Consider the following 26,095-nt stretch of genomic DNA (forward strand, 5'->3'; position numbering starts at 1 on the left):
ACCATCCCGGTTTACAACATTTAAAGACGGAACTGTGTCCACTGGGTCATGATGCACACACATCTTGCCTGTATGCAGCAGCAGTTGTTCCAAGGGACATTTGCAGTCACAAGGAACAGTATTTCTAGCACCATCACGTGATAAGGAGCAGTTCCTGTAACTCCACAGCAATCTGTTTATGTTTTAACTACAATCTCAGCTCCGGAGTGACATCATGAGCTAAGAGTCTCCTCCAACCTTCTTGGTCTTTTGACTACAGAGTTAAACTTAAAAATATTATACCTCTTATGTACAGAAATCAGTCTACAAATACAAAGAATCCAGTATGTTTTATTTCTAATAACTCAATGTTATTTAAGCTTGTCTTACAACTTCAGACCACTGGTGTTTGCCATGCTCTCCCTCAGTTTTGCAGGCAAAAAACTGCTGCTGAGAACACACACTGAATCAATGTATTCCTGAAGATCTGGGCAATGCACTGATGTATAAATAAGAAAGTTAAAAAATTAACTTTATTTATAGAATTCAAACTGGAAATTGAATTATTACAGTAAATGCAAAATAACATGACATAGAAGTGAAGGAAAAACCAGCAACCTAGCTATAAATAATTTTCCCAGGAACTTACTTTCACCCTAATTCATACATATGTTTAATTCAAAGGCCAACATCATCATTGTCATGCCCCTCCACAGGCTTGGGGAGAAATAACACTTTCAGGCACCCTGCCAGAGCCCACGCACTGATTACAGTGCTGAAGCTGTGCTCAAGCATGGATCATTCCCCCTGGATCCACTATGACTTGGTCACGGCTCTTCACTACGCCATGCACAAAGGACAGAGCAGCCATGATGCTCCTCTGATTCCCTGACAGTTACACGTGGAGCATGGGGAAAGAAGCCATAAATCAAGGACAGAGCATGTGTTGCCATATTCACACTGACCACGTACCTAGAAATTACAGATTCTTGAGAGCAACCATTAGTTATTCTTCAGGAATCTTCAGCATGGGTAGCATTGCACATTTCAGTATCCTTATAGTATAACAGGAATAAGAAGCTTCAGTCTCTCAAATTAACAGTTTTCTTCACCCAAATATATCACCTTTTTCTTTTCTTTATACCTGGTCTTGTCTGAAGCAAGCAGATGATGACAACTGCCATTAGTGAAATATTTTAGGATAGGAAAAAAAAAACCAAACAACCCCAAAAACAATCCAACCTACTTTTTTGCCACAACCTTTGCAAGGGCATGCTTCTAACAACAGCCATCTATGGGTAACCACAGCCAAACAACAGTCTGAATACTCTGGTTGTAACAAAGCACTATATTTGGATAGACATCTGGAAGAAGAATGTCAATGCTCCAGCTACAAGTTAGCTCACATGAAGCTCTAAAACTGCTTGAGGACAAGGCTGCTTAAGATCACAGCATCACTACATTCAAGTGAAATATAATATAAAGAGTATGGGCCATGACTTCTTGAAATTCATTCAACACAAAAAGGCATTAGAAAGGGTTTTCTCGGCACAAAGTGGGCAATGCTCTGAAAGAGGACTCCATGAACACCTGCAGGGCTTTCTCAAAGTTTCAGGCAGGGGTAGTTTTCTTTATCTATCAGACATCATTTTAAGGGCCTTGAATGACTCTGGACCAAACACAATCGCACGGCAGGACTGAATCTGGAATGCCCGTGAGAAGGATCTTAGGAGGGCTTATCTATTTTACATGCAATTAATAATTGCTGATTTGGCACCAACTGTGCAGGCTTATATGATCTTTTCCAGCAACATTGTGGGCTCCAAGCCTTGTGCAGACTGTTGCTGAGCTGCCCCTGTCCATGGTACTTGGCCAACCACCCCCGGGCCGACACGGGCCACCACATGCACTGACTTTGGCTCTAGGTGGCACATCCAACCACACAGCTGTTACATCACGTTTGGAAGGACATGCACTATAGTTCTGTTAGCCAAAAGCTGGCTTTGCTGGCATGGATTAGTGAGTAGGAGTCTGGCTTGCTTTCCTGATTTTGGAAAGCTCAAGTCTTTCTACTCAGGTCTTTGTTCAACTGAAGCAACGAGGCTAAAACCCCTTGAAATGACAATTCTGCCATTCATGAATGCTAGCCATGGAAATCAACTAAGTCCAGCCTTTGAAAATACAGGGCTCTTAGGTGTCATTCGGTTCCAGTGGAATCAAGTACAGAACATGAGTCTTTTTCCGACTGAGTCCTGTGGGACTCCTGTCCTGACCAGCCTGGCAGTCCCAAGCATGCCAGGATGGTTTTATGTAGGTAGTCATAGAAGATCCAGTTCTCTGAGTTTACAGGTTGTTCAAATGTCCTTCCCATCTTGTTCTTTTAGAACCAGCATGACTAAAAGGTATGTATTACACAGGGGTTGTTGTTTGTATAGTACATGTCCTATGGGTATAAAACATTACAAATCTAGCTCCTAATCTTAGGGTCTTTCGTGTATTCCATTTCCTACTTGTCTATAGGAGAAAGGTATATTCATAGTACATAACTTCAGACACCAAATATAGGATCCCAGTCTTCCTCAGATGCCCCTAAAATCAGAGAGAAAGTCTTGCTCTTTTACTCAATGATTCAGGGAACCATTATACCCACTAAACAAATAATGGTGCCTTGGCTGTTTATAACAAGCATTGACTATGCCTATCAACTACAGCTATAAGCATGTCACACCACCAGGATTTCCAAAGCCTGAAAATGTGAAGTCTAGATGTTTACCCTCTACAACTCTTGAGTTCAGGAGCAGGATGACAGGGGCTTTTCTGTCATCTTCCTCATCTCATCCCCCTCCATACAAACACCAAATGTAATGAAAGACACTGAAAGACTTTTCATAAAGCTGACTATAAACCAGCTTATTCAACCTCTTAAAAGGAAAAGAGACTAGCCTCGCTGTTTTCCAACCACCCACTCAATAAACCATATAGAGGGAAATGACAGAAAAGCTTCAGACTGAGACTCTCTATCACCTTCTGAGACTCTCTATCACTTTCTCTATCCCACTCAATAAACCATATAGAGGGAAATGACCACGGACCTTCAGACTGAGACTCTCTATCACCTTCTGAGACTCTCTATCACTTTCTCTATCAAGAAAGTTATGACTTTCTTGTCATAACTGATATAACATACAGGTCTGAAGCAGTTTCTGCTGAGTTCCCTCTACTGTTCTTGAGGAACTTTTAAACTTCAGTTTAAAATGAACTAAATTACAACAAATACTCAAGGCCCTTCTATGTTGAATTATAACTGCAGACACACACTCATGACCACATACGGAAAACGGAGAGAAACAAAAGATAGTAACAGATATGAAGCAAACTGCTAATCAGGGAGCAAAACCAGTTCAATCACACAGGTGTGTTGTGTTCTCTCTTGCTCAAGGAGTCTAGCTAGCTACCTGAGACAAGGTCACTTGAATTAGGCGAGACAAATCCTGGCCTGTAATCCAGCTGAAAGGGATTATTTCAAATTATACTTACTACATATTTAACTGTCCTTATATACTCCAAAGGACTGATATAAAGGCAAGATTCCAACAGACATTTCTGATAAACTTTTACTTCTCAATCAGGTCTTGCTCTGCTAATTCATGATGAAGATGTTACACAAGAACTCAACATTAGAACAGTTCTTTAAATTCAAAAGATTTTTAGGTCAGTTCTTTGTATGTAAAAACCAAACAATTACACTCTGAGCGTAACTGGTTTAGTGGCTACCCGACCAACTCACGTTACTACAGCTAAAGACAAGAATAAAGCAACACAAGCAATTTTATACGTCTAGCCAATAAAGCACTAGTTTCCTATGTATTTTCAGTATTTAAAGTGAGCCATCAGCCTCATGAAACTAAAATTGAAGGCTCATTACACATGGGACATGTATTGTGGCTTGTTACTAAAATTGCCATGTTACTAAAATTGCCATACTAGTTGCCATGAAAACGCTCCTGAGTTTAGTTGTCCGTAATTTCCTCAAGTTTTGAGTTCGGACTGAAACTTGCTCTGTGTAGCGTTTGAAACACAACACTTTATTTTTTCACAGAAAATATCTAACATTTATTATATTCAGGGTGAGTTTGTAGACGGCAGGAGGAGGAAGATAATATCTCACTGGAATTAAAAATACTGTTGACAATATTTTTGGAAATTGGAATATTTTTGGATTTTGAGCTCTTTGGAAAACTCTAGAAAATTATAATGTCATGCCAGTGAAAAAACTCATACAGACCACATTAAAATGTGTCCAAACTTTGTGTAGTTATAGGGTTTTGAAATAACTATTGTTTGACGCTTACAATACTCTCTACTGAACATATGCAATCAGCTAAAACCTTTGAATACTCCATCCTCGGAGCTCAAAAGATTCCCATAATGCTCTCAGCTGCTGCCCACCAAGGAAGGACATGGCACTCAAAATAAGAGCAGGCAGCTTGTGAGGGTTTTTTGGTTTTGTTTTAAAGGAACTGTCTTGTTACTCAGATGGTGGGGAGGAGAATTCTGACCCGAACACTGAAGAAAACAAAATTAAACTCAGAGACGTTCAAAGAAATGTAAGAGTTAAGGGAGAAACTCTGACAGAAAGCCTGATGAGCATCTGAGAGTTATGAAAAGAGATGAAGTGACTGGGATAAATGAGGGAAATAATGGGAAAGGCTAAAAGCTATTTGGCTGGAGGGAACATAGGGATTAGGACTGATGTGAGCAATGTTGAGGAAACAAATGGACAAGAGATAAAGAGACCGAAGCTGTGACTACATACTTGATAGTGGTACTGCAACACTCTCCCTTATTTGTTTGTCTCAGGCCAAACTCAGGGTTTTGCTGGCCCAGGGGTTTGTGTCCCGCCACAGAGAACCGGAATGGGTAATTCAACAGTACTAAAAAAAAAATCCAAAACAACAAAAAAATATCCACCTTTTCTCCCCACCCAAAATATCCACCTTTTCATCCTCATTTTTCAGATGAACACATTCCACTGTCAAGTTCATTACACCATCACACAAACACAGCTGTGGTGCCAGAACCCAGGACAGACAGTGCAGAAGTGGGAAGAGGTGATGGGAAGAAAAGATGTTTAAGCCAGGTTAAAATGGTGAAGAAATTCATGTAAATGAATTGATGAATATTGATTAATGGATTGATGATGTAAATGACCTGATAAACTGATGAAGGTTAAAGGAAGCTGATGTGGGAAGGGGAAAATGTATAGACAGATCAGAGCAAGAAAGCTAGAACAGGCTGGGCAAGAGTCTAAATGGGAAAAGAAGCCCTAAGAGTAAAGATTAAAAAGGCATAAACAGAAAGTACAATCTCAAGTTTGAAAAACAAGCCCAAAACCAGCACTTAAGCTTAGTGAATCTTTCTGAATTCAGAATATGTCTGTTTTCGAGTGCCTCATCTCCTTATCTGCAACACAAAGATAATGCTGCCCTTTCAGCTCTTGGATAACGTTTAGTGACAAACCACAGAAAAATCCATGAGGAAGACAAACGTTTTATAACAGAGTTTACATAGCATGAAATAAATCCCAAAGCCTTGGGAAGCACTGACGATAAGACGAGCTATTTAAAAGGTGTTCTTTAAATGCACAGGTGCGATGGTGCACCTCTGAAGCAGAGCAGCTGTGGAAGAAGCCGCACCACTGTGCGATCAAAGACTGGATCAGCTTCCACACAAAGGGGGCACGCATGCCTGCGAAGTAAGATCATACAGGTATTTCTTAATTTTGAAGAGTCTTAGTAATCAAACTTAACAGTATTCTTAATGTATTTGTCCGTAATAATCTTAGGGAACATAAGAAACCTTTACCAAAACACATATAAAGGAATATTCTTAGCAACCAATATATCTAGTTAATAAATACTATGACCAATGTTTCCATCACGGATATTACCGTAAATACTAAAAGCAAGCTTATGGTGGCCGACTACTGACTTTTGAGAAGTTGGAAACCTTGTCTCAAAGTTTCTGCCTTAAAAGCAAAACTTTGGGCCCACTGTAGTGCCCGGGTGAGAAAACAGTGTCCGCTCACCAAGACCGCTCTCTGCGCACAGGGGCAGGCGACCAACATTCGGAGCATCCGGAGTGAAAGTCTGCACCCAGGGACCCTTATTACTCCAGATACCTGAAGCTTGTCAGGAGTAAGCGCTGTGCAATCCCGCTGTACCCAAAGCCAATTTGGGGTGTAACTTTGAAAATGACAGAGCTCTTTTTGAAGCAGGGATTTGGAGTACAAACTTATGAAGTCGGGAGGGTGGGGGCACGGACAGAGACAGGAGAGACAGGGATGGAGTAAGCGGAGATCCTTGTCTAGGCAGGTGACAACGTATACTAGGAGGGAGGTTAAGTAGGAGGAAACAGGATATTGCTCAGTATTGGCAGACATCTTTAAGACCCCACTTGTCATTTAAATAAACCCACTTAAAACACACTATAGATATACTAAATCCTGAGTAGCACTTCAGTGATTAAAGTCAATACGCTGTAACAGCAGAACCATCTGACAGCACTCCTCCCAGCAAACAGCAGTATTTTTCAAGTTTCTCCATTTCAGGGAGAACTGTGAAATGTCAAAAGAAAAAACAGTAAACTCCAAAACAAAGTCTGTCCCTCCCAGCCTTTGATTAAAGGCAATGCTTAGGATCTGCCCTTAAACAGTAATCCTTCCTGTGGGATGTTAACGCTCCTTGGCTTCCTGGCAGCAGGGAGACCTTTTTTTATGGAGACTCTCTCAGTAGCTCACACACCATTTTCCTTCCTTTAATGTGTCCTTTCAGGCCTGGTACAACGTGGAGCCACTCAGGTGCAAACCTTAAAGTCCTCCTCTCTATATTCTCTTTCATCCAGAGATTTTTAGATTACTGGGCAAGTTCAGCATCAATACATTGCCCCACTCCTATAACTTACTCATTGCTTTTTGGAAACACCATCTGTGGGACTGAAACATTCCAGCCTTGGTCTGAAGTCTGCAGCCCTATGGTCCTCCCTGCTCCCGTACACCCTCAATACCCCTTCCTTTTTTTCTTTAATCGCTTTCATCATCTCCAGGAGTGGGGGGGGAGGAAAGAAAGTACTTTAGAGGGAAGAATATTTGTTTTCTTGCTGTCAACAAATTAAAAGAGGCAAAGGAAAAAATGACTTATTTTGCATGGCACCTACATCAGTAAATGCTCTTTACTAAAACCTCTGAGAAGACACTTCAAAGTGCTAAATTGTTGAAAACGCCATCCTAAACTACACAGATACTATATTTTTAGCAGCTAGTGCAAGCCAGCACTCCCATATCGCTAGGGGCCAGGAGGTGGGCAAGGTCTCCTCTCCTGGCTTGACAGCACCAGCTTTAGCGTCAGGAATTTAAATGGAAAAAAATGGAAATGCCTCACACACTGAAAATAGGAAAAATTCCTTCTTGCCTGGATATATCGTGAGAAAGAAATCGTGTTACAATTAATAAATTCATAGTTTAAGGTGGTCTTCAATCCCCACTTTTTGTAAAAGTCGGGAGGAACAGGATAAATCTGTGCTTCCTCTGGCTTTAGCAGGCAGGGACCCCAACCACAACTCTTCTCCCTCTGGCTTCCATAGGGAAGACACAATAACCTGTCTGCCTTTCCATGGCACCTCGGCTTTGCTGCCTCTCCAGGTCTGCCCAACCCCTGCCTGTGCATCCACTGACAACCTTCATGTATATGTGGGGAGTGGGAGGACGCCAGCCCATGTTGTCCTCTCTTCACGCCAATGCCACCATCAGTGGCTCCAGTCCTGCGTATGGGAGGTGGCAGAGGGAGGAGAGGAGGAGAGCAGTAAGTAGCACTGACAGATGGTAAACTGGTCCTTATATTTCATTACAAAGCAGCAAAAAGAGTTTCCATCTTTTCTCATTCAACCTGTGTAAACACGCAGCTAATAGCTACTTCTGCCTTCCTAAGGGACACGTGCTACTCCTTCTGTGCTCCTCAGGGCTATGCAGGAAAACAGGCAAGCAGAAACCCTCCACAACAGCAAACAGAAACGTTAATATTCCCATATGCTCATTAAGATTATCCCTCGCTGTCATCAGCCTATGAATATTGTATACTTTTTCTTTGACACATATGTATGAATGCAGCATTTATGATAGGTTAATAAATAATACTGTGCTAATACATGCAAGTCCTATGGCTTAGCTTTTAAATTCTTTAATTGTCTATTTTTTTTAATATTTTGATGCAGTACCAATCAGAGGCTTAAAGCAGGTTGCTGCCTCATGGTAATGAAAATAAGTATTTTAAGAGTTTACAGTCCACTGCTCCCACTTTCTGATTGCACCTATGAGAACATGATTGATAAAAATGCATACGCATGCACATTTGCAAAAAATCCAGACAGACAAGGCTAAGATGTGACTTAAAATAAATCAAACATATCTGGACATGGAAATTAAATCTACAGACATTTGAAGAATCTCATTTTTGACACGTCCTTATGTCACACAATAATCACCTTCATGGAATAACAGTCAGCACTTTCTAATTATCCTACACATTTGACCCTACCTCCCTGCCTCCTCCTTTAAAGTCCTTAATTTTCTCTGCTTCTGTATCAGGATAGAGCACTTTGTATGGCAGCCTAGCAATCACCATCACAAATAGCTGTGGAAGTATCTAATCTTGAAACAGGAATAATCAAACACTATTTCCCAACCGTATTTTACCATGTTTTATGTGCATATATTCAATACAAGTAATTCATAGTGAAATCGCCAGCAGCTGCATACTTTGTGCAAGTGCTCATGTCTGTGCCGGCTTATGAATGTCTTTATTTTGTGCACATTTTCTCCTTCTCTAATGAATCAGGTTTTGGATACTTTCAGGCTAAAAGATTACTACAAAAAGGCAGAAATACTCTGTAATATGCTCCTACCAGTTGGAATTGGTACATTGTTTTCAAGGCTCGTTCGTGAAGTTTGAGTAGTTAAATCATATAACATCCACAAGGACTTTAAAGGCCTCTGGGACTACTTCCCAAGTACTTATTCTTTGCTTAGTAGTTAAGGATGTGCATTTTTTCATGGTTCAGTTCCTCGTTTTACATGGGGTCTGCATAGCCTGAGGTGTCACATTTCATGGGAATTTCACAAAACATTGAAAAAAAAATTACACAAAACCTGAAGATTCATTTTCATGGAGACAGAAAGCAACCCAAAAGCCTCCCAGCTTTAAAAACAAGGGAAATCCATAATTTTATGGTGGTGTTATTGCTGAATTCCATGTCGACCATGAGAATCCTATATCCTCCTCATGAGCAGTCCCAACATGAAAGGCCATTTCATATAACGCACAGAGCAAGGAACAGCTCTGTTTATTTGTAGATGTGTAAATTACCATAGGGTGGTTAAACTTTTGAACTCAAATTTGCTTCAGTGCCAATTCCCATCCCAGACTGGGAGGACTTGTACTGTGCGCTGTGTGTTAGGACCATCTGGCTCTGCTTCCAGGTGGATCACGGATCAGAATCACATCCAGGGAAAAGGGAGGGAAGAGAAGGAGGAGAGAGGAAGGAAAGGGCAGGGCTTCCTCCACAAACTAAGGGAACACTTAAGGTTGTGTTCGGTAGGAAACTCAGTGTAATGCATGCATAGATTGAGTCTAATAAATACCATTTTAAAATACGCAGATGAGAAATGAAGAAAAGAAACGCTAAAAGCATAGAGAGGAAAGCAAAGAGGATGTTTTCCCTCTTTTTAAACTGCATGGTTTCCGAGGTCAAGCGCTCCCAACCACCCTTGTACAAGTAAACAAATGCATTTAGTCTTACAGAGGTATTTGCAGAAGTGAAAGAGGATTCAGCTACCAAGCCAAGGAGGTTTAGTGTTTATATTACTAATCATGGAGATAGTACAATGTGCCCTCTTTTCTGGTACGACGAAGAGCATTGTAATCTCATTATTTCTCATGTAAAGAGTTCATGAACCAGGATGCCAAATCCATTTGTATTTTTTCATTCCATGGCTTTTCAAGACACAAAAAGAGGCACATCTTGAGATTTCTCCACCCATGTAGCAGGAAGAGGTACTGAGCCATCAGGTATAGGTCTGGTTTTTCTGGGACTGTTACTTTTGATATGAACTACAACAAATGGCACCTACAAAGCTCACTGATGGAAAGCTGGCAGCGTAGCCAATTTCACAAAGGGAGATGGCATGGCTGCATGACGGTGACACTGCACCTAAGCTCAGCAGTGCTGCTCATTAACAGGTCTTAGTAGCACAGGTACACTAATTTGCTACTAATTTGCTAACACAGCTGTGGCTTGTTTGGTTTGGTGGCTTTTGTTTGGTTTTTTTTTTGTGGTGGTGGTGAGGAACCTAGGTTGAATCTCCATGTGGAGCTGCCCCATACTATGTGGGCATAACGGCTTCCAGGTGGAGTTGCCATCTGTTGGTATGGATTCATGGGACTGCAGTCTGTCATCCAGCATAAAATGAATGATATGAATGTTCAAATCCCCACAGGACTTTCTGATGGACTCAGCAGAAAGATCAAAGAACTGAATTTACAGGGAGACTGAGCCAGCAATATTCTTAGAAGCAATACTCCTAAATAATCAAGCTTTAGGCGCTCCATTTCTCTTTCAAGCACAGACTCTTACTACAGCTACTTCAAGATCAACTGAGAAGTTTACATAATTTTGAAAGACTGCACATAATAAGTCAACTTGAATATGCAGAGATATAGGCAAGAACCTCACAGGCACATAGGGGTACCTGCACACTGAAGGTTAAGAGAAGAAAGTCAGGAAAGTTTTCATACTTGGCTTCAGGAAAAGAAATAAATGCAAAGGTAAGCCTAATCGTGCACTGTCTGTTCCTATTTACTTGTGCCTGGGATACTTTTCTACAGCTGGAAAACTTTAAACAGTTCTCCAGTTCATACTCAAACAGGAATAATGCAAAGGTATGCACAATACACAGCATTAGCTCCATTTTCACTACTAAACTTAACTTTACTACCATCTGTTTTACCGCTGTGGTACCAGCCCAGCAACACATGTCTTCTTAGGATAACCTCTCACAGACCTTATTTCTAGTCTTTTGATATTTACACAAACCCTGCTGATGATACAATGCTTCACATACATTTATGGCAGAAGAACATGCTTCCCCATGCTAAACACTTTGTAATACCTAACCTTTAATGTAAAAGGCCAAAGCCAAATAATCCGTCAGGGTGAGGGAGGAAAATTCAAGAGTACTGGAAGCATTCGTGTCCTTGTAATAATGAGGGGTCTTTCTGATAAAAACAGCCATTCAATTCCTGGAAATGGATCATCCCGCCATTACAGAGAGCACGCTTATAAACCCCAAGCATTCCTAGTAGCAGTTGGCTCGATGCAGAAATGCCACCGGCTCACTGATAACTTCATGTCTGGCTTTCAGAACGAGAGGGTTATCAGCAGCAGCTTCCACTGCCCGCTTGAAAAACCTCACCCTCACCTTTGACTTCCTCTAGCTCCTTGACATCTTCGGGCACACAGTGTCCTGGTGACAGACAGTAACCAGATGGTCTTTACCATCCAGCACTGAGTTGTTTCAGGAATTTAATCTGATTTCCCAGAATATGCAGTACAGCCCTTCCTTCTAAAGTTGGCGTGCAGGTGGGATCGCATGCCTCCGGCTTTATAAATAGGCCTAACCATCGGTGGCTTTGGTACACGTCTGTGATTGAGCCATTTGCCTGTTGCTTTAGAAAACCTGACCCCCTGCCTGGGCACTCATCAGCGATTCTGACCAACTCCAGTGGCTCCTGTGCATGTTCGACCACCCTGTCAAACAGTTGGGCATCTCCTAATTCCAACAGCAAAATCGCTTTCTGCTTTACAATCAGTAGCTCTTACAGCAATTTCTTTTCACTTTTTGTTGTTGTCAGCAATATACAACATAACTGTAAGTTGTACATACAACATACGAGTACGGTGTATGTCAGATCCCTCACCCAGGACCATCTTTTGCACTTGCTCCAACGTCTGTAGAGACCAACAGGACTTTATCACTTTATCAGAAGTGAAGTGGGCCCATGATAGGAAAAACCAAAGCTGGTTCTACTGCAACCTAGTTTTTCTGTCCAGATTATTGAATGAAATATGGATTATAGAAGTTTTGGATATACCCTATATTTAATTTTAGATAATAATGATGGTTTTGTTTTTTGGGGGAGGGGGTAACTTAAAGCAGAAATATTGCCTCAAATCATAACTCTTAGCCTCCTTCCAAGCACCTGTTTTCCTATATTTCTTCTTTAAAAAAAAAAAAACAACAACAAAACAACAAACACTACAAAGCAAAAATCTAAGAACACCAAACAAAATGAAAACCATCTCTCATCTAGACTTTAAACCCAGATTCTTATTCCCCATATAAGCACACAGGTCTCACTAAATCAGAGACCTGCATCCAAAGGCAGAATTTGATTCAAACCTGGTCTAGTATAAGCACAGACTGATGGTCTCACTTTTTCCTCAGCCTTAGTTCTTTGACATTTTGCGCTGTAGCAAGGTCAAGGCCTCTTCCTGCTTGGACTGGACACCTAGCTTGTGCTTTCAGACCACAAGAACGAACTCTAGCTTTCATCTAATTATGGATACCACTAAATACTGATTTGAACCCACAAGCAGGCAATTAGGGATCCAAGTACAAAAATACGCTCTGCAAAAAAGGCTGGATGACCTTTTGACAACCTCCTCATTGGATGCGAGGGACAGACGGGACAGGATCCCACCAGGTAGAACTTCTTACATCATGGTGTCAGCAGACTGACCCCTGAACCCCCATACCTCACTTATTCAATATATTTTTAAAACAATTAAGCCTTGGTTTACACAAGCTGCTTTTCCTTCTCACCTTCTGAATAGCACTAGCTAAATTAACAGAAAACATGAAGACTGCCATAATCCTACCAATTATTTAATTAGTCTGTGCTCAGCCACGGCAGTTCACGTGTTGCTTTCTCATTCTGTGCAAGGAACAGAAGATTTTGAAATTACATCCAAGGCATCTTCAAAATTACAGTAAGACTTATATTAATCCTCATCAGTTGTGGACATTTTAATCTTTCACCAATTTCCATTTATTTTTGAATATTTAGGCAACACCCACCATACCACAATCTTGTAACTGGGACAGAAACTTTTAACTTCAGTGCTATGAGTGAAGTTCATCATTCTTATGGATAATTGTCACCAAAGGGGAAAAAAGGAAGGGGGGGAGAGGGAGGAAGGAAGCAAGCCTGTTTCTGGGGGGAAAAAAAAATCCCTCAAAACACAGAGTTTCTTTACATCTCCATAATAATTCAAAGCAATGTCAAAGAGTATATTTAGGGTGAAGAACTAAAAAGTACAGAGGAAAATAAAGCTGTTTTCTAAGCTAGTCTTTCAACAGAGTAACTCTCGAGAGAAGCCCTGGCTACTGTTGGTTTAGGACCTATACACTATACAGTGACAAAAGGGAACACTTTGGGAAAGCTACTGTCAAACAACTCTAGTTCGGGGGACCTGAGCAGAAATAAACAGTCACTCCCTTAGCACTCGACAAATAACTGTCTGGATTTCTCAGTATTGCATGTAAAAGCCACACTTATCTTCTCTTCACTTACCCATTAAAGTAACTAAAACTTTTGTGACTCATATTTAGTCATTTTTTTGGCAGCTCGGTCTGGCTTGAACCAAGGCAAAACCACTAAAAAAATCCCACTAAGCAGAAATTCACAAGCAGGAAACATTAGAGTGAAGCAATGCAGACCTTTAGAAAAAGGAAAGCAATGTCCTCAAGAAGTAACTTGTACCTGGGAACTCACTGAACCACCTACAACCCTTATGTATACATATATTTCCAACCTATTTTCCCTCCCAGGTCTAAATCATAGAATCATTAAGGTTGGAAAAGACCTCTAAGATCATCGAGTCCAACCGTCAACCCAACACCACCATGCCCACTAAACCACGTCCCTAAGCGCCTCATCTACACGTCTTTTAAATCCTTCCAGGGATGGTGACTCAACCGCTTCCTCCTAATATCCAGTGTAAACCTCCCCTGGTGCAACTTGAGGCCATTTCCTCTCGTCCTATCACTAGTTACTTGGGAGAAGAGACCGACATCCACCTCGCTACAACCTCCTGTCAGGTAGTTGTAGAGAGCAATAAGGTCTCCCCTCAGCCTCCTTTTCTCCAGGCTAAACAAGCCCAGTTCCGTCAGTCGCTCCTCATAAGACTTGTTCTCCAGACCCCTCACCAGCCTCGTTGCCCTTCTCTGGACACGCTCCAGCACCTTGACATCCTTCTTGTAGTGAGGGGCCCGAAACTGAACACAATATTCGAGGTGCGGCCTCACCAGTGCCGACTACAGGGGCACGATCACTTCCCTACTCCTGCTGGCCACACTATTTCTGATACAGGCCAGGATGCCATTGGCCTTCTTGGCCACCTGGGCACACTGCCGGCTCATGTTCAGCCGGCTGTCAACAGCACCCCCAGGTCCTTTTCCGCCGGGCAGCTTTCCAGCCACTCTTCCCCAAGCCTGTAGCGCTGCACGGGGTTGTTGTGGCTGAAGTGCAGCACCCGGCACTTGGCTATTGCACTATGCACCCGGCACTAAAGCTATTTCTTGAAGAGTGCAGGCAAACAAGTTCACAGGAAACACCTGGAAACCACTCAGTCAAGATGGGCAGCCCCACATGGGCAAGTCCTGGAGGCGGAGGAGGCAATGCTGTGCCTAAGGCTGCCATTTACTGTCACAAGCCCTGCAAGCCGGGTTAGGATCACAAGAGGAAAACAGTGAATCACAGCAAAGGTGCTGGAGAAATGCAGCCAGAATACAGAATTAAGGAGAAATCCATCCCTTTATGATTCAGGTTAAATGGAGTGAAAATAAGGAGGATGTATTTCACTCCAAAAGGATCTGCAGGACAAGGACACCACAGCAGTAAGGCACAAGAATTCTAGACAAAGATGACTTTTTTTTTCTTTTTTAAATCTCCGTAACTAAACACTGAGTTTAAAGCTTATGGGACCCCCTCAGTGCTAACCGTGATGTATCTTCAGTGAAATTTATTAACCTATTCATCAGTACTCTGAGTTTCGTAAAATGCAGCACTGCAATAATACACATGACTGTCACAAAAAAATCCAACCAATTGCTATGGTCGTCCAAAAATAATACACCAGAAAAACATTCTTACATGACGTATTAATGTTTCTTTTCAGCACCCTCCTCAATGCATTTGGATAAGATTGTCTGGCTACACTGTACTTCCAAACCTATCTTTATCTCATTGCACATGCAGACCTATTCAGAAAGTACATGCTGGCTCCTGGAACTGCAAACCAGCTGACATAATCTTGGAGTTGTAACAAGCTTTGAACTTCCTGAAAGACAATCAAGACAAATTTAATTTCTGAAATAAAATCCACATCACAGAGAAATATCGTATTATTGCAACAGATGCTAGGATACACTACCCAGAGAGAAACTTCAGCTTCTCGCACCAGCAAAATAGGGGGAAAAAAAGACCTGATTTCAGAAGACACCAAACCCTAAAAGCATCTTCTTAAAATAAAGGTTTTAGCTCTATGGCTTACTTCCATATGGTTAGTTTTTGTTGTTGGTAGTGGTGATGGTTTGTTTGTTTTATATTTATTTTGAACAAGTTGTGACCACTTGTTAATAACAATGCAACAAGATGAGTTTGCAGTTTCCTTATTATGATGCCATGAACATTGGCACTAAAGGCTCTGTTTTATCATTCATTGAATTCAGTGGAACATCTCTAACTTCAGACCATGGACACCAAGCTCTTAAACACAGCACAACTAGAGAAGCCACACCAAGAAAGAGATCACTGTCATCTCCCTGAATTCTGGAAGCTTTAGGGTATATCCTAGTAACAAGAAAAAGAAATCAATGTGGAAGGAAGTTTTAATTCTTCTCAATCCATACCTGGATGATGTCAAACGAGATCTCAGTAAGATGAAGGCAAGCGCAATAGTGTGGTGAGATCACTCAGATGTGACTGACTTCTCTAGTATCAGCAGATCATTCTGTCAACTGTGAGGCTCAGTGCCCTGGACCTTACCTGACACTGGAGCAGAAGCGCTGCAGGGCTATCCAGTATTTGGATTATGAGGCCACTTGGTTACTCAGGTAGCGTAAACACCTATCAGGCTTCCTTACTTTGAATTTTCAATATTTGGCTGCAAAACCCAGCTGAAGGGCAAAGACGTCATCCAGCCCCCAGTTGAAGGGCAAAGACGTGATCCAGCCACGCTAGATGAAGGCCGAGCTGATAAAGGAGTAAAGCCCTAGACTGAAGGCCAGACTGTCCTATACAGCACTTTTATTTTGCTTCTAGTCTGAATTTTCTGAGAGCATCTATGGCCAGTTTCCTCCCAGAAACCTCTTCTTTCAGCTGTAAAGAAAATCTTTCTTTCACATGTTTCTGTGTCCTTGTCTAGTTTCATTGTGGTTAGTAGTCTTCTACTTTTGAGTATATACAAGCTACTATTCAAGTACATTTATATCACTGTACAGCTACTGACACAGAACATAATTTGTGGTACTAGTTTGGTTTCTTATACACCCCCAAAAGCTGGTATTCGTACAGTCTAACCTTCAAGTCCTTCACATGAAGCCACACTTACTATTTGCATCCTTGCTTTCAATAACTTCGCATTCCTGGTTCTTACGAAATCCTCATTATTTTTGTATTTGTTTTACTCCTCAATTTGCAGTTTGAGTTTTGGCAGCTAAATACATCAAAGTGACATTTTTAAAGACAGCTATATACGCCAGTCTAAGAAAATTCAAATGAGCAATCCACCACAGCTATGCATTCATTAGCGCTCTCTATTTACTATGAGATCATCCAGCAGCAAAGATCCCTTGGTGTGATTGTTCTCCCCTTGCTCATAACCCCTCAAACCATTGAAGGAACTCTCTCAATTTGCAGCCTGGGTTTCCTGGTTAGGTCAAAATCGCACGCATTCATTTGGGCCACAACACAGTAAATCAGCTTTCTAATCCAGTAACACACCTTTTCCACATCACTCTCCAAACCCTATGTTTGCCAGTTATCTTTTAAGTGCGAAGAACAGAATGTAAACCTCTGATTACCTGTTTAACTCCAAAATATCAGATAGCTAAAAATTTTTTCCAGCCAACTGCCCTTAAGATATGACCGTCTCACTGTTTATTCCATAGCTACTAATCCCACTCCAAGAAGTTATTTTGCTCTGTGCCCTTTGACATTTACAATTATCCGGTGAAAGCTTTAGAATGCCCTTTCTTTCTTAGAATTACGGATTTTCAGTACGATCTACAAGAAAAGCTGGACAATGGAGAGACTATCAATATTTGAATTTTCCAATTCATCCTGCTCAGCAGTGAGTATTAATCCCCCTTAATTTTCCTGCATAACATGCAAGAATCAGGACCAAACTGAGGAACGTGTTGCAAGAGACTTAACACGGCAAGTTGAAGCAGACCTGTGAGAGCTTCAGAGCAATAAAAACAACTTTTGGATGCATTTCCTTTACCTCTCAGGATGTAGTTCTGATAATTCTGGTCGGCCTCTGCTCCCACTTTGATTAAGCAAGTCAGACCTTCAGCGACAACAAACTCATGAACCAAGTCCTTGTCATCCTGCCACAGGAGAAAGGAAAAGCTGTGTTAGAATTTTGAAAGACAAAGAAACAGTATATATCATAATATAAAACCAAAGGCATGCCTGCAACATTGACTTTATGTTTCAGATGATGTAAGCAAGTTGATATGAAAGTTCTGTAGAAGACCGGAAGCAGAATTCTGAATTTTAAAATCAGAATTAAATACATTGATGCAAAGCAAGAAAAAACAAGCTTTTACCTTTAAGTCAGCTACAGAAGATTAATGTCCATAAAATGTGACTTTTGATTTTTTCATTAAGGGCTTGCAGACATTCTACCTGATATTAAAATCTCATCATATCACACAAACAGACATCCTTAAAGCCTTAAAGTGTCAGTATCAACAAGATAAGACCATCTATATGCCATAGCATAATTCCAGTTTCAGTATTTGAAGTGTATACAACAAAACTTTTTAAATTGGTGTTTATTGCCATGTAATATTATATTCATTATCTTAACGTAATATTAATTCATTATATTTAGAACGGGAAAGTATAGTGTTGAACAGAAGAATACTAGTAGATAATATTCCCACATTATGATGGAAAACAGCGAATGTAAGAGAAAATACTCCTTAGTATTTGATGGGAATTAAACTTGTTAAAGCAACTCACTTTTTTTTTTAACCATCAGTCCTTTAGTCAGTGCAGCAGAATGACCCCATTTCACATACCAGGGAGAGGAGGGCTGTGCTGGGCGCTACATGCATAATACTATGCCAAGGGACTATAGAGCCCCGTATCTAAAGCTTGCCTTCTCCTCTTACAGAAGGCTCATGCAGACAAACAAAAGGCTACTAAAAACTTGATTAAACAGCACTTAATGAATTAGCCATACAAATTAGGCACAAAACCAATTTAAAATATTAACGGAAGAGAAGTCGTCTGTGGACAAAATCGTCTTAGATGTCGAGTCCCTTTTTCTGATTATTTTTAATAGCTGTTTGCATACACAACAGTGTATTAGATAGACATTTCAGCTTTCCAGTAACACAGCCCTGAGAAGCCAAGATCCAGACAGTAGATAGTTTTGTTGAGAGTGATTTCTGAATTCACAGCATACACTTAGAAAACTGCCAAGGGAAAGAAAATAATCAAGTCCCTTTTAGTATGACAATTCACTTATTGCAAAGTTCTTTCAGCCTGACAGATTATTTCTTATGAATTTCCTTCTTTCACCAGAGCTAAGTTAAGTAATTCTTAAAGGATGACCAAATGGGATATTTAAAATTGTAAGGTGATCTAGCAATTCCTAAGAATTGTAGAAATTATGAGAAAAATCTGTCAAATGTTTCAGGAGAAGGTCAAATTTGTTAAAACAATTTAAATATATATTTTACAGTCATGTATACATACACAAATTTATCACATGATAAAGCTGATTTATCCTTTAAAGAGTACATAAAAGAGGAAGCATACAATCATTCCCCACATCTTTGCAAAAGTATATCATAAAACCCCAAAATATGTAAGCTAAAAATCCACTGCTCTGCACACCTGAGCTAAAAAATGTGTTTATTTCTTAGTATCAATGTTTTATTTTTTGAGGGTGTTATTTTTTTCTTTAGATAGATAAAAGCTTTGATAATGTTTTCTGAAGAGCTAGGAAGTTTACAAACTCCCATGTCAGACCAGGGCACTACAGACACAAGCACTCAATTTTACGAAGACGACAAATTTCCTCTATCTATCCATTTGCCATACTCAAAACACAATGGGGTTACTAATAGAGTACTAACAGAGTACTAAAAGAGTACACAGACAATCTACCTGTTAATACAGACGGCACTAATTACGTCCTGATTTCCTCTGTTGTATGTAACAGTGTTTTAAAGGCGCATGCACAGACCCCCCCTCCACTGCAGCCCACCAGGGAATCCCTTTGCTGTTCCGGAAGAGAACCGAAGAATTAAGATGGCTGTTGAGCAGCTAAGGACCTTTTTGCAGCAGGGGACTTTTGGCTGGCACAGAGGCTGCTGTACCTTTGGCCAAGACGCCAACCTAAAGAGCACATCCCGATGCATGGGACAGGGACCTAGGAAGGGGCACGCTCAGCCAGGACACGTGGACCTCTGCCTGTCCCATCCCGAGCAGTGACCTCTGGAAAAGCCCTTCCCAAATGCCATTGCTGAGACGACCAAACTCTTAATTCTGAATCAATTTGTCTCAAGCTAATCTGTGCAGCAAATGATGCCAAAATTCACAAGGTGAACTTCCAGAACAACATTTTACAACTGGAGTCCTGGAAAAGTAAGAAAGGGACACAAGATAAAACGCTTTCTGATGATCAAAGCCATATCTCAGGTTAATTCCCCCGAAACTTGGGGTACTTGATTTAAAATCAACCAACTACAAAGAAATACATAGATAAATATGCATGCATGCAATACACAGGTCCAAATCACACTGGATAAAAAGCGACATTCAAGCTCACCTTGTACAGTGGAGAGCCACCTCCAGCAAAGCAGGGAGGCAGAACTATACCCAGGGACGCCAGAGGAGTCTCCTCCCTGGCCACCCCTCGGAGCCAGGCAACTGCTCCCTCCAATACGTCCCTTTGTATATGGTGATTTTAACTCAAAGAAACTTGAGTAATCTCTTGTGCTTCAAGAATTTTGAATCTTGTTTCTCCTAAAACTCAAGAGAGAGGAACATATCCCTGGAATTTGTCAGCTAAGCTTCAAGTAAAGTATATTCAGGGTTCAGGTACACTAAGGCTACACACCAAGGTATTCACAAGAAGTTTGCATACCTAGAAAGTAAGTTACACAGTATGCCAAGGTCAATGGTTAAAAATTCCCTGCTACTAAAGAGAAAAGGTGCCAGATTTCCCCTACCCAGAGTGGGCAGAGGTGGGAGCAAGGGCAAGGGACAGAAGGGACAGGAGCATGCAGAATTTAGAAAAAGTAACAGAAATCGGTAGCATAGTGCAGTAATCAAGAAAGCTGTGGGGAAAGCATCATCCAAAATAGTTTTTCTACAAATCTGATGACAAATAGATGCATATTTTATTGGACAACACCATTGTCTAATTTAAGAGAAGCAAGATATATAACAATATAAACTACTGAGTGAATTAACCACAATTATTTTTTCAGATGGTAATGGTGTCCTAGCTCAAAGCACACTTCCTTGTTCTTTAAATGTCTTTTATTGATACTTGAGTAGACATTTTGATTTTGCATCAAGTGTGTTTGCACCATCCTTGAGTTGGGGGGGGGAATCTATTCTGGATTGACTCACAGTCAAAGAAGCAAGACTGGAAAAACAGGAATAGGAGGAATAACTGTGGTCTGTGGATTCTGACATTTGTTAATAGACCTAACATGCCTGTTTGGGAAAAATAAAAGACACTCGGATGATAAAAGAGAAATTGTCCCTATGCTAGAGAAGTTAACAGTAGTTCAGCTTCAGAGACCTTCAGGTCGAACCCGAAAACAAAAGAAAATTTTTAACAGCACATAGTCATTAAGGGCTGTTGACATTCAGTGAAAGGTAAAAACTGAAATACCCATTATAACTTTAAGATGTGAATGCATATTAGAGTATCACCTGGGGAAAAATTAGCATTTAACTCTCAAAATACCTAATGTTAAAGATCTGTTTTATGTTGGTGAGTTGTTTTGGTTTTTTTAAACAAGGACCCTCCCAAAGCAAATTGTGAGATTTGCCTTCTGGAACTTTTTCAAAGCAGCCAAAGGAGTAAACCACTACAGCACAGAGTCATCCTTGACTGAAAGGAGATACATCGCAGGGGAACAGCAGAGGAAATGAAGGGGACGAGGGACTCTAACCAGACTGCTTTTGGAAAGCACTGAATAAACAAATCAAACCTGAATTAAAAAAGGCTTTTAAGGTACTTCTCCTTTCCCAAATAAAAGGGAAAAAGAAGGTGCAATGAAGCAGAGTACAAACACATCATGCTCTAGACATAAATCTGAACTCAGTACATTATCTATCCCACCATGTATATACGATGAGAGGAAAGAAGCAAACATCTGGAATGTGCAAAGAAAGATGAAAGGCATCCAAGCCCATACGTTCTACATTGAAAGGAGAATGTTTACATCAATTTTGGTCTAGGATAATCTTTTCAGACCCATTAACTCACTGACTTGCCAAGTTAGGTGACCTCAAGAGTAAAGGCTACCCTCTAGCAGTGGTAAGAGGTTCAGGTTTCCAGGAAAAGAGCATTCATTGTACGGAATATATGGTGTGTGTGACAATGATATGTACAAGTAGCTGCCACATGTGCATGATAACAGTTAAAAGGAGGCAGGGAAAGGTTGTCATTTGCTATGGAAATGGACTCCTCCGCTAATATCGCAAAGATTTACGACCTCTTAATCAGTAGGCATTAAAGCACTGATGAGAAAAGCAGCAAAACACAGGCAAAGCTCTCTAAGCTTCCTGCTAAGCTCCTGCAACCGTAAAGATTGTGCAGTGACACGAAGGCTGGCTACTTAAGTCTTTATGAAAAGATACCAGTGGCCCTGTCAGATAACTATATTTTACGCATTCATTCACAGATTTGGAATAGATCACATCTCTTTCTTTCTTCAGGCATCTCAGAAGGAAGAAAAAACAAGATAGTGTATGTCACTTGTAACAGAGCTCTATTTTTGTCCAATGTATAATGAAAAAGACATTAACTATATTGAAACTGGTGAGTTTAAAGCTTGCTTATGTGGTTAACAAAATGCACAAATCATACTTTCACCTGCATAACTCAGCCTAGCTGTTAAGAAGACCCCACAAACCCTGTGATCAAGCAGTCTATACAGTACGCTCACGTGCCACTAGCAGAATAAGAAGTGTAGGTGGGATTCCCTTCTTTCCTACCTGTTCTCCTGTCTGTGTACCATTTGATATATTCTCTAAGGCAGTTTTGTGGGGTCTTATCTGAAGGTGGAGACTGAAGACTTTTTTTCAAGGAATGGCACTTTGCAAGAATGCACCTTATCTGATGTGCAGCTTCCACGTGCAAAGATAAATTGTTTACATACTGTTAAAGACAAATCTTTCTGAAGCCTGCTATTTCTGTGGGCCATATGTTTCCAAAACTTTTACCCAAAGCATGATGATTTTTCTGCCACAAGAAAGTTGCTTTGCTTCCTAATAAGAATCAAGGTTTTGGAACACAGTTTCTCAAGGGCAAGTTTTTTTATTTTTTTTTTTTTTTTTTTTTAACTAGCAAGCACTGGTGAAAGCTCTATTCCAAGTGTTTGGGGAAACCGGATTAGTAACTGAATATTCACATTTGGATATGCACATACATATTTCTCTCTTACGTGGCTAACAGCTGTGCAGAGTACTGTCTTTCCAAGAAATCATAACAAGATGCTTGTCTATGAGATTTCCACCAAGGAGAACCTCATTTTTATGTTTTTTTCCTTTCCTTTCATAAACTATCCCACTGTTTCTGGTTGCTTGAGCATTCCCATATTTAATCCTATGCTGTACAATCCTCTCCTTTTTCTGTTACAAAGTTAAACATTGCACATTTTATAACGTTCATTTCTTTAAATAAGGAACCATAGGGTTCCCCAGCCTGTGCTCTCCACATGACACATTACTGAGTGAGCCAGCAATCACATTCTGTACCGACCAAACTTTCCAAAATGCAAAAGTTCAATAATCCAGCGTAGAAGCGAGAGCAGCCCAGGCAGCTGGGGTGCCAGTCATAGCCACGAGAATCTTCTTGCTAAGCTTTGCCTACGGGCTTACAGGAGGGGACTGCACTCACACTGAGCTCCAGCAGTTGACGTGCTTCACCCTCTGTCTGAGGAAGAGCTTCCCTCTCTGCTCTTTCACTCTACAACATTCCTGTTATGAGAAATTTAAACTCTGATTCTCAGGCCAGCTCTGATTTTGTCTGTAGACCAAAACCGGTAACTTCACAAAGATATACTGCATTCACATTTTAACATTGTGATAATTCACCTAGGCAAAAGACAAGATGAATATTGCCAATTCACTGTGCAATGTAGCACAAGAGGAGAAATATAAACCCTACCGGATTCAAACAGGAGGAGCATCCTCCTCTGCTTCCTGAAATCTTGTGGGACAAGATGCTGGCAGCATACCAATACAGAGACCTACAGGCAGAAAGGGCACGGCTCATTCAGACGCTGCCTGGGTCCAGAAATAAAAATTACTACTTTTTAAAAGGGGGAACTAGGGAAATCTCTATTCATCGCTATGTTCATCTATCAAATAGTATGCTGGGAAAGTGCGCTGTCCCCTCTCTACATTAATACATCGGAGCTAGGTCTCCTTGGAAACCCCTCTTCCTCAGATTCCTCTGGCAGGAGTATACGCTGCACAGCAAGGAGGCAGAACTGAAACAGATGATTATGCTCAATGTGGAAAGAAAAAAAAACCACCAAGAAAAAATACATGGAACACTAAAATGCCAGCGCACTCGCAGAAAGTTCCCCCCAAAACATAAATGACGGCCACCCTTTTTAGAACTGAAAAGACATTTTTTCAGTCTGCCTTTTTTTTTTTTTTAAATCTCCTGCAAAGTCAAGATAGGATCACAAAGTTCAGCTGGTTTTAGGAGGATTAAGGGTTAGGGATTAGGCTTTATTCATTTGGGGATGTAAATTAGCGGCACAGGGACAGCAGCTGACTGGTGAGGAAAGGGAGGAAGGAGGAGGCAGGTCAAAGAGCAAACCATGCGTGACTGCAGGCTTTCGCTGGCATAAATCTCAAATGACAATACATCTGGTGCTCCACCACAAGAAAGTAAAATGCAGGACTATTGCCCAATATACTTGAAAAGCCTCCTCTGTTACTAAGTGATTAAAGACAGAATGATAAAATCCGGGTTTCTGTTAGCAATAGCATCAATGTTGGGTAGGCCCTTATTCCACCCTTCCTACTCCTAACAGTGCAAGGAGAATAGAAAGCTACTGATCTTCTTTCCTAAGTATTCCTCTGGCTCTGGCAAACCCTCAATGTATACAACAAAAAACCCAAAACAACCCCATAGCTTGCTCCTAACCTGACTGCCCTGGGCAGCAGCAGCAGCAGCAATGTGGCAGCGCAGGGCTATGACCAGAATGCACTTCCATTACCTGGGAGCCTTCATGTCCACAGGTTCCCCATATAATTTCAAATGCTTATACGATGCTCTGCCCCCACAGCAATGGAATTAACAGCCAGTTCCTCTCAGCCCTCCTTTCAGCTGCCTAGCTCTGCGACCCGAGAGTCTACATTAGAAATATACCACAATAAAGTCTCCACAAGAATATTTTTAACGATTGCTACCTGCCTTCAGTATGCATTGCATCTGCTAAAGTTACCAGCAAAATAATTACTCCCACTGACAAGACTACAATGATGTAGTAATAAAAGAGTTATGCCGTGCTCTATTAGAAACAGAAATCCCAGAGCATTTCTGGAGTCCAGCTTTTTCACTGGCTAAGCAACAGGTTGCATTTTATAGATCAAGATTGGCTTGCAATGTTTGCAGTTAGAAAACCTCATTTTGGCTTGAGAACTGAGTAAACATAGTCAGGAAGTGATTGAAGGTGCATGGACCGCCAAGATATAATTTATAGTTGCTTTCCCACACCTTAAACTATCGTTCTGTTCTTTGGACTCCAAAATTATTGATACAATTAAAATACTAGATTACCAATCCAGAAGTGCCTGATACTATCTAATTCAATTGTCACTGTTTATTTCAGTCCATTTTAAAAGCCAAGTCATCTACTGCAAACAAATCTGGAAAGAAATCATTCCAAAAACGTACACACACGCACATATATATACACATACATACATAAACTTAGGTCCTGTGAGTCCCTCAAGACTGCATTGCCATTTCAACCTAAATTATTTAAGCAGCTACAAAACAATTCTATGTATGGACTAGATGAGCCGGTGGTTAAGCAGGCAAGTCTTGTATTAAGCCACGAAACCTCTGTTCTACTTTGAGTCAGGACACTACTTTTAGAAGATGAACCAAACACAGCTCTCAAGGGTAGCAGGAGGAGAGTCTTCTGCTGTCACAAAGAGTCCATCTCTCTACGACAATTATTTTCACTCCCTGATTCTTGGCAACTCAGAAACTACCCCAAGATAAGGATGCTAGGCAAGTTCAGTTGCTGTATCCCTTCCCCCCCACTCCCACCAGCACACCTAGAAGAACTGCTTGAGAGCAAGGGTGCCCTGGACCGGGATGTCAGTCAGCTGCTAGAGATAACTGAGGCAGTGGCAGAAGCATTTTAGCAGTGAAGGGTTTGAGGGGGACCAAGGAGCCAGTTTGTCCCTCGATGGAAGCTCCTTCCCCTTCCTATCTCTGTTGATTGCAAATGCACTTCAGCCGCTTTACTGCCCTCACCGGCTGTGCCACA

The 26,095-nt window shown here is 41.0% G+C and overlaps 1 protein-coding gene across 1 annotated transcript in view; it reads right to left on the reverse strand.

Annotated features, from left to right (window-relative positions):
• Positions 1 to 26,095, reverse strand: part of FHOD3 (formin homology 2 domain containing 3) — a 377,261-nt gene that overhangs the window by 183,940 nt on the left and 167,226 nt on the right. The window contains exon 5 of the mRNA XM_009330482.1: positions 17,599 to 17,704. Within this exon, the coding sequence (XP_009328757.1) occupies positions 17,599 to 17,704 (106 nt within the window). The remainder of the gene's footprint in view (positions 1 to 17,598; positions 17,705 to 26,095) is intronic.

This window comes from Pygoscelis adeliae, unplaced genomic scaffold, assembly GCF_000699105.1.
Source record: "Pygoscelis adeliae isolate BGI_AS28 unplaced genomic scaffold, ASM69910v1 Scaffold78, whole genome shotgun sequence".
NCBI lineage: Eukaryota > Metazoa > Chordata > Aves > Sphenisciformes > Spheniscidae > Pygoscelis > Pygoscelis adeliae.